At 39.3% G+C, this 10,269-nt stretch overlaps 1 protein-coding gene across 2 annotated transcripts in view; it reads right to left on the bottom strand.

Annotated features, from left to right (window-relative positions):
- Nucleotides 1-838: 838 nt before the first annotated feature.
- Nucleotides 839-10,269, bottom strand: part of DCDC2 (doublecortin domain containing 2) — a 568,433-nt gene continuing 559,002 nt past the window's right edge. For both annotated transcript variants that reach the window (XM_085607045.1, XM_085607043.1), the window contains exon 10: nucleotides 839-5,426. In XM_085607045.1, the coding sequence (XP_085463171.1) occupies nucleotides 5,352-5,426 (75 nt within the window). In that variant the 3' untranslated portion in view covers nucleotides 839-5,351. The remainder of the gene's footprint in view (nucleotides 5,427-10,269) is intronic.

The following is a 10,269-nucleotide window of genomic DNA, read 5'->3' as shown; positions in this document are numbered from 1 at the left end:
GGTCACACCTGTTCTCTAGATTAGAGCACTTAAGACTGGACTTGATTATTGAGGATGGGGGGTTCATAATAAGATGGCTGTATTTGGTTACATGGTGTCATTGTCCATACATATGAACAGCTGCGTACCTAGTCTATGAAAGCTGTGCTGCATGGATTTCATGACCGCAACCCTCACTTGAATACCATACCAACACCCTAGTTAAATTATGGTTGTTATTAAAATGTTAATTTATCTCCTTTTGTTACATTTATTGTATTTTAATAATATTACTCCTTTATGGTTCCTTTATAGGTCGGTTGTCATTGCCTGTGATATTTTCTCGGTAACGATCACATAACAACTTTAGTGGCAAGGTGGTAGGAGTCAAGAAAACCTAAACTGTAAGATTTGCTCTCTATGCTTTCTAGCTCAGGAAAATGTGAAACTGGTATTGAAAAACGTTAGCTGCAGACGTCAACTCTTTAAAATTATTTTTTGCTTCCTTTTATTTCATAAACATTAAAGAAAAATGAAAGTAAGGTCATCTCACATAGTTCAGTCAATTTTAAAACACACACAGTTTGATGTAGATGAAGAAACATGTGAACTGTGTGTGTTTTTATTCTAAAGGAAGTATTGTCTCCTTGGGGAAATATTTAAGTTCTCTGCAGGTATTCCAGATATTTTAAAATAAAGACTGAGGTCCACCCTCATTGCTTACATTGATAGCTCTTTCATCCTTTCAAATTCTTTGTAACAGGAACATGCTCCTCAAATACTAAATATACCATCTCTTTGATGTACAAAAACACACAGGTGGTGAAGTATTAACTTACACATGAAACTCAATAAGGGGCATAAACATTTATTTTTACAAATAAATAAAAATAATATCATTTTATAACAATGCATAAGACTATTTGTAAAATACATTTTAGTTATATTCATATTCTGCTTTGCAAAGTACATTGGTATTAAATTATTGCCTTAGAAAAATAAACTAATACAAAGTTAAAGTGTTTGTGAATATATCGCTCGCTTTCCTTTGCTAATTTTTCAACCCCTTTCCAAAAAAGCATCCATTCAGGAATTACCAGGTGAGGCAACTGATTCTTTCACACAATAGTCTAGACAATAGTTATGTGCTGGGTAATGTGTCTCTAGGTGTTTATGCTGCTTTGAGTAGATAAAAATACATTTTGAAGGCTTCTATTTTCTTTAAACTTTATTTTCTAGTGACTGGAAATTTCTAATTAAAGGGATTCAAGAGCATTAACAAAACACAGATGCTGACAAATATTTGCAATTATTTGAATTATGAATACAAACGTTTTTAAATATTGCAGTGATTAGTTAGTGAAATAGATGGAAGGAACACTCGTATTTCATTTACATTCAAATATGCCACTTAATAATACACATATAAATTGTATATTCCAAATAGAATGTAAGTTTTCCTTGCTTGTATCATGGATAACAGCTTAGCGAAGTCCATTAGTTTTTTCTTCATACCAAAAAGTACAAAGTTAACATTTTGTGGTATGTTGTAAAGGTGTACCTTACACATGCTACATAGATATATCTTACTTATTCAGCCAATGCAGCATGTCCTTTTTAAACTTTTTTGTTTAAAAATATATAGCTTTTTATTTAAACATCTAGTCCTATCTCTCTATTCTGGAAAACTGGCCCTTTGTTTGTTACATTTGTTACAGAACAATGCATCCCAAGTAAAACAACTTTATGTACTATTCATGGGTGAAATAACAAAACCAAAAATAATAACTTTATTTTTTGGACTGCAAAACAAAACTGTGGAAAGAAGCTACAAGGCGGTTAATGTTATAAATCACAGACATTCAAGAATCACATGGGTCATAGTACAGCAACGATCAGATGTACACAATCTATTCAACACTGAATGACTTGTAAGCAATATTGTCAAACAGAAAGGGAATGAGAATGTTAAATAAAATAATGTTGATTGGCAGAAGCAGAAAATGTGCTTTTCATGAAAAAATCAAACACTACTCTAAGGTTAGGAAACTGTTTCGAACTGTAAACTACTGAACGTTCTTTTCTTATAAAATACTCAAGGAATAATCATAATTTACACAGATATTAAAACATGGTCTTCTTATAGCAGAGTGCTGACAAGATCACTCAACTACATCAAGAGATTGACACTGAGATGGAAATATCAATGTATTTGCTGAACACCACGTCCCCAGGCACTGGTGGTGGGGGAATGGAGACAGTCCTGGATGCAAATTCGGCTAGAGGTTTTTGAATGTTTTAACTATAGAGACAAGCCCCTCCCTCAATAATATGGAAGAGGTGCAGGCCATCAGTAGACCACGTGCCTGACATTGTACCTCATGACAGCAAGGCATGCCCAGTCAGACTGAAACATGTTGATCAGACAGCGATGGCCAGGTACTTACATGTGAAAATGTAATGAGAATGTAGAGGTGTGTAGGGCACATGCGAGACCAGTGTAGGTTTTAGAGCATGTTGAAAATCAAGCACAAGAGGAATGCATCAACTAAAAAGAAGTAGGCATATACCAATAACCTGTTTAGCAAGTACTGCATATGTCATATTGTAAACAAGGGCTAACCTTTTAAAATCAGTGCGGCTATTGGAATCAGTAGAGAGCCTGTGGAATCTTCACTGTGTGAAAAACGGATCAGTTAATGGTGAATGTAAGAAATAGTCCCTACTATACCTATATCATAAAACTGACATGCACGTTCACAAGGCTTGTGCTGTAAGTGTGCCAATACCTCCAGCCTATTCCTGGTGAGATGGAGTAACTTTATTAAGAAACCTTATATTAGTGCACACACTTATCAACAAATGCAAATGTTACAGGAAATAAAAGTGTACAAGCCCCTATCGCCACGGGAAGTGACATTTAGTGACGTTCCCGTGGCGATAGGGGCACATAAGGCACCCTTTCATGCTATGTTTAGTGTGAAAAGGGCATGCAGTGGGTGTTGTGGTGGGCGTTCCACCTCAACACCCATTGTATTTAACGTTGCCCCCTATGTACAAGGGTGGTGTACATAGGAGGCAGCGCCAAAATTAAGACCAGGAAAATCGTGGTCTTAAGTTGGCGAAACTAGGAGAAGTACCTTGTGCAGCACACATGAAAAAAGCAAAATGCCATTGTTTGTTTATGTACAGGAAGGTGTCCTTTCCTGTACAGAAACAAACCTGTTTAAAAAAATGCCAATTTGTAACTTTCATGTGTGCTGCATAAAGGAGCCTACTTGAAAGTTACAAAATGGCATTTTAGGATTGTTTATGGGCAGGAAGGGACACATTCCTACACATAACCAATCCTCCCCTGCATGCAGACACGCTTGCATTCTGGTGCAAGGGTGCCTGCGTTGGCGCTAAGTAGTTAAACTGAGCGCCAGCGCAGGGGGAAACGCAAGGCTGCACCACATTCTTGTAAATATGGTGCAGCCTTGCGTTTCGGAAATGGCGGAGCGTGTCGTTAAGCCCAGAAGGCTAACGACACGCTGCACCACTTCATTGTACATATCCCCCTATATTACTTCAATAAAGCCCTCCCTGCTCCATCCTTTTGACTGCTGAGAAATTAACCCCAATAAAGACTGTTAGGTTTAAGGTACACACAGTTTAGCTGTTCCTCAGATGTACATTTTCCTGCTGTCAAAACTGGTCTCTGTAAAAAAAAAAATCACCTCAAACAAGGTTTACTCAGGGATAAAACATATTTTTGTCATGCAGGAAGCTACTTCTTCCTTTGGTCCACTTGAACATTGTATCAAAATACAAAATATATAAATGTAACTTCTAGGCATGGATGGTGCTTTAGGTAAGTAATATAGTCATAGTGGCCGCTTGGGTGGATTTTAAAAAAAACATACGTAGTTGATATTTCAAGTACTAAGCATTATGTTTTGTTCATATTCATTAGCATAGAAAAGCACATGGCAATTCTGTACCATGATATAATACTAGACTATTTTAACCTGGGAAATCTATCCATATCTGTCTAAGGAATTTTTTTGAGGAGAAACTAGAACCATCTCCCATTGGAGTCATCCTAGATGAATTTATATTTATATGCAAATCAAAGGGGAGGAGGGGCATACACAGTTTAAGAAAAATGTGCACTTTCAACAAGGAAACCATGGTAACGGGCCCAATAATAATAATTAGCTGAGTATGGCTGTTGTATTGAAATAAGGTTGCAGCTACTACTTGTAGACTGATGACACAAACGTTGAAAAGGAGAATGGAAGACATAAATCAGGTGGAGTGATCAAGGAGAGAGTAAGTCCATTGGACAGCCACACTCATTTGCGGCTGCTTGGAGCATGCCTTGATTTTCCTATCATTGGTGCCTTTGATTCCACAGTAGCGCCACTAGTTTAGAAGATGCATTGACATAGGCAAATGGCGTGGACCAAGTCACCATTGTCTGCCATCCACCTCTCTGCTCTTTTGATTTTGCACTGTGTCCAGCAGGTTTTTCACTCTCATTTAAAAAAATATAATAATAATATTATAATTGTAATTCGTGATCTAATACAACTGTCTTGCCTAAATCGCAGTTAGACAAATATGATTTGCTTTCATGGTTCTATGTAGCCTAATGCAAAGCTGAATATTATTTGAAAATCAATCATAGAATGCTCATTTGCAGAAAATGCATTGAAAATTTTGTGTAGGATTTTCAATTACATTTTTATTTGATCTCAAGTCTTAGCATACAAAGGGAAGAGTTTGGCTTCTAAGCATTCAGATTCTATGTTATTCATAACATTGTAACCTGGACAACAATGTAGATTTATTTTTATTCAAGACTTGAAGCCAATTTTACTGCCTAGGGGCCCTTGGAGGAAGTGGTGGCACTTAGGTTTTAGTTTACATGTTAATGATGCAAAAATAATTTTTAGGATATTAAATATGTGTAGGCCAAATCATGACACACAGTTAAAGATAATGTACAGAAGAGTAAGTAAAGCACATTCGGAATTCTTGCCTGCTCCTCTTATCTACTATGGCAGAGTAGATAGATTAAAACACATATTATTACATTCAGACAGCAGTAGCAAATTATCTTCATACTTCTTCACTCTCACAGCTTCTTAAAATTGTTGAAAAGATGCACTTTTTAAATTGGGATAACCAGTCTTTATCTGCTGTTGTATTTCCACTGTACAACAGTCATATTTTTTTTAGCTCTCTAGGTAGTATATGCGGCCATATCTTCACATGCTATTCTTCAATCACACAATTTCAGCTGTATAGGACCTAAAAGTTCAAGTATAGCAAGCCTTTTCATCCCCTGATTGTCAGTTTCCTTGTTACTTCTAAGTCACAGCTACTCAGTCATTTTTCCCACCATCTCGGGGGCTTTCCTCCAGTTTTGATGATGTTTCTCTTTGTTCATCTTCTTCTACCTGTTTGGAAAAAATACAGATATTTCAGTGTTCAATTTTGTCAACAAACAGTAATTAAAATTATTGAAAGGGTCACTATACCCTTATATTTGGATTGACTAATATTCGACCCACGAAACCTGTGTGGTGTGGTTCTCACTACGGAAAACACATACGCACTGACAAAATAGGACTTGGTCAACCTTACAGAAAGACCCTGTGCGCATACGACATTTGAGCTAAACATTCAGGGTTGTTTTTTAAGCCTTGAAAAAGTTACCAAGTAACGAAACACGTGTCGGCTGCCGATCCATCGCTCTACAGGAGGTTTACTGTTTACATCTTCCACCCCTGCAATACTGTGTCATTGTAAATGTATGTTTTTCTAACTCAATTGAATCAAATGTATTGAGAATATTGCAGAGTGCTTGTTTCCTATATACATCAAATGGAACTGTAAACTGTATTAGCTCCTTACTTTGAGTAAGATAATTTTCCACGAATAAATTAATAAACATGTCAGAGTGCCGAGGTTATCTCTATATACAGCAGATATATGGTTACATCAGGCTTTGTAGCTTATGAAAACTATTGATGTTCTAAATGAAACTCTGATTCTGAGGACTGCACAGGTAGATATCCTCGCTGTGCTCTCCTTATTAAGTATGTCGTTTGTGGGTATGCCCTTTATAGGTATGTATTTGGACATATCTGAATGTCTTCCTGGAAGAGTAAATGTTATGATGAACTGTAGTCAAATGTGATGATGTGTGGCTTGTACAGAGTGTTCTGGAAGTCAGAGCACTGACATTGGGGACAGTGGGTGGGTGAAGCTCGAGATGTGTCTTCCCTGTTATGTAGCACTGGCCATGGAACACAGATGTTCCAAAGAGTCAGTCTATATCATGGATTTATATGATGAAGACCATCATGTTTAAATATCAAACATTGACCATAAAGTAAAAGGGGTTTTGAAGACGTTATCATTCTAGCAGCTACTGGGGGAATAGAGATCGTGGACCAGTTGTAGACAGGTAGCATCATAATTCAGAGAACTGGACCAGAAGGCATTTTTACTGTGGTGTGTGTGAGAGTGTTGAAGTGGGATTGGCTAGGTCTGTAGGAGGAGGTGCGGATCAATACTGTCTTAGACAGTGTGTGATGAAAATCAAACTTCAGAGCTTTACACATAGTGGCAATTGCGTCATCCTTTTTTTTTTTTGTTCAAAAGATTTTAGACGTTTTCTAGAAAAGTAAACACTTAATAATGTCTACCACAAATATAGATGCTCGTAAACAGATGGTATTCATGAGTTGGCCAATTGCTGGGAAAATCGCAATATGGTAAACTCCTCTGATAGGGACTATCATGGTGTGATTGTGGATTACAGTAAATATACTAATTGATACTTGAAAATAAGGTGGCATTCATTGAAGATAATAGGGGAGATTTACAAACATTTTGCTCTGGGTTAAATTGACTCTAACCAGTGCAAATTTTTGTTTGGGCTATTTACTTCCATGCACAAAACTTGTTTTGTGCTGGAAAATACCCTCAAAGTAGCGCAAAGCAGCGCAAGCCACTGCTTTGCGTTACTTAGCTCTGAGGGGGCGTTACATGAGTGGAACATGGGCATTCCCATGCAACCGCCCATGCCTTTTGATGCAAAACCATATTTACGAAGATTTGTAGACATGGTTTTGTGGCAAAAGTTAACACCCCTTCAAAGGAGGCGCTAACAGGAAAAATGCTTTAATTTCCTGTGATTTTCCAACTTTGCATGCATGCATACAAAGTGGGAAAACCTTTCTATCGTGTCTAAGCATAGTATTTTGTACCAGAAGCGTACCCTTCCTGTACAAAACCTATGCTACACTCATGTACACACCCTAGCACTATGGCACTAATGTGTGAGCATGGTGCACAGCCACTGAAATCAGCGCTGGCACAAGGTAAAGGGTAGAAGACAGCCATATCTCTGAAGATACGGTGCTCTCCTGCACCTTACCTGTCGCGCAAAGCAGCACAGCCCCGCAGGACCTGCGCTGTGTTGCGTGACTTTTTTTGTAAATCTCCCCCAATATGTCAAAAAGAAAAACCACATCAGCAATCAGCAATCATTGGCGGAAGGTAGCATAGGGAGAAAAGAGAGAATGGACAGTGAGTAGATGAGAGAGAAATCGTGTTCAGTGTTTAGGTTCGATATAGTTGATGGTAGGCAACATTTATTAGAGGCGTACTAAGGGATTAGGAGCTGTAAGCAGTTTCAGAAAGTTATCTAGCGTTGTCCACATTTTTTGTGAGGTTATGGAAATCCTAGGAGATTTTGACAGGTCTTTGTGTGAGTTTGTGAGATATATGACGTAAGCCCATCATGTATGGTATGAAATATGGTTCAAAGATTTGAAGTCACGAAGAATGACTTTAAGAGTGATGGTTAGAAGGAGGTCAAGAAGGGCTAGATCCACATCAGGCAGATCTGATGTAGTTCTGGAGGAAGATGGACCCCCATTGAAGAGACAAAGATCCTACTGAGTTGGCATGTAATCATCTTTCTGTATGTGGTCAACCATTTGCATGTGAAGAACATGCGTTAGGGATTCTTTACAGGATCAACAAGCATCTCAGTCAGTAGGCTTAATCTAAAATGTTGAATTGGTGTCTAAGATAAGAAGTGCACTATAAAGAATTTGGGGCCTGATAAGGATTGCGGTCAGACTTATGTACAACCGCTCCCCTACAGAAACGGGACCGCCCGAATAGCTGTCGGCCTTCCCGCACCCTGAATCATGATGCGACCCCCATTCAAGGCGGTTGCTGAGTGTATATTTTGTATTGCGGCAGGTGCTGTGGGCTCCAGCACATGCTGCAGTACAAAATATGCACCCCGTGCCTGCCACATGGTGCAGGGATATGTTGGGGGGCAGCGTAGGTGCCCCCCGGGGTGGCAGACCAGGGAGGATTGGGAGCCCACTATGGGTCCCCAATGTATGAATTACCTGAATCTATGCCATCAAATCACCAACTCGCTAGATCAGCTAGCACCTTTGAGGAAAGTCAAAAGTCGCAAAAGGCCATCTGCTCCATGGTACAATGAAGAGCTGAGGCGGATGAAGACTAGCTGCAAACAAGCAGAAAGGAAGTGGAGGAGGGATTATCTGGAGACAGACAAAATGGCTCTAAAAGATTTGCTCTACATTTATAAAGAGTCGATAGGTAAAGCCAAGGCTAACTATCTTGAGGAGACTATTTTACATTCAGGTAACAAAACTCAAATTTTATTTAGCTTTGTAAGAGGGTTGTCTAACCCAGATTGTGCTAAATTTAAAATCCCGGCATCTCAAGAATTGTGTGATGACTTGGCAATCTTTTTTGAAGAAAAAATCAATAACATTTTAATCGGACTTAAGTCCTCCATGGATGATGATATACACAAGTATGCTGGCAATGCTGCTTTAATCAAGTGTGGCATAAGTGATAGGGAACACACGTCAGTTCTCGACTACTTCCAGAATCCTACTCAAGAGGAATTTAATGCAATTGCTGCTGGCATTTCCTCAGGCTCCCCCTTGGACCCGCTCCCACACAAGTTCTGGAAACTGTTTGGTGGTGAACTTTTTCCATATTTATATCATATTTGCTGTCAATCTCTAACCAACGTGACAGTCCCGGACTGTTGGAAAAAGGCAGTTGTCACTCCTCTGCTAAAAAAGGCTACACTGGATCCCCAGTGTCCCTCTAATTACAGACCCATCTCCTTGCTGCCCTATCCAATTAAGATTTTGGAGAGGATAGTGACAAAATCTCTCTCAAGGTACGTTGAGGACAATGAGTTGCTGGACGAAGTCCAATTTGGGTTTCGCCCTGCACATGGGACCGAGACTGCCCTGGTAGCAGTCTTGGATAACCTGAGAAGGCGGGCTGACAGTGGTCAAGCAGCCTTTTTAGTGCTGCTTGACATGTTGGCCGCATTCGATACGGTTGACCACCGGATTTTGATTAAAAGATTGGAGGAACTGGGTGTGGTAGGCAGGGCGCGAGACTGGCTGCAGTGTTATCTTTCCAATAGACAGCAGGCAGTGATCATGTCACCTTTCATTTCCCAGAACAGGAATGTCAAACAGGGGGTCCCACAGGGCTCGGCCATCAGCCCAATTTTGTTTAATCTATATCTTCGCTCTCTTATTGTTCTAATAAAATCTTTCGGCATTGATGTGATTAACTATGCGGATGACACTCAGCTTGTCTTCGCTGCTGACGGCAATAATGCAGTGTCTCTGGAAAAATTCCACAATTGTCTGCATAGAACGGCAGAATGGTTGAAGGAGAACTCCCTACAATTTAATGGGGAAAAAACTGAAGTTCTGTGCTGTACTACAGGTAAAATTCAGCGTCCCCTCCCAGCACATTTCTGGCCAGAGTCGTCTAATAACTCCTTAATGCCCGCTAATACAGTGCGTAACCTAGGAGTGTTGCTGGATAGCAACTTACAACTAGATTCCCAGGTGAATAAAACAGTGAATATTTATCTATCTTTGCTTCATGCTCTTCGGAAGATTCTCCCGTTTTTACCTAATCCGGTTAGACCTTTAGTGGTACGGAGTATTGTTTTAAGTAGAATAGATTATTGTAATGCTCTCCTTTTGGGTGCTCCAGCCTCTCTTATAAAGAAATTGCAAAGAGTACAGACTATGGCAGCTAAGTTGGCATTAAATCGTACTCATGGAACCTCTGCCACTCTGGCCCTAAAGGACTTACACTGGCTGCCTGTTGTGCAAAGAGTTCAATTTAAGGCCACTCTGTGTTGTTTACAAGGCATTACATAACACTGGGCCTAAAGTACTACAAAAAATGTTTGTTTAG

The sequence above is a fragment of the Triturus cristatus genome, chromosome 5_2 (assembly GCF_964204655.1).
Source record: "Triturus cristatus chromosome 5_2, aTriCri1.1, whole genome shotgun sequence".
Lineage (NCBI taxonomy): Eukaryota > Metazoa > Chordata > Amphibia > Caudata > Salamandridae > Triturus > Triturus cristatus.
This window is presented reverse-complemented; position numbering and strand designations above follow the sequence as displayed.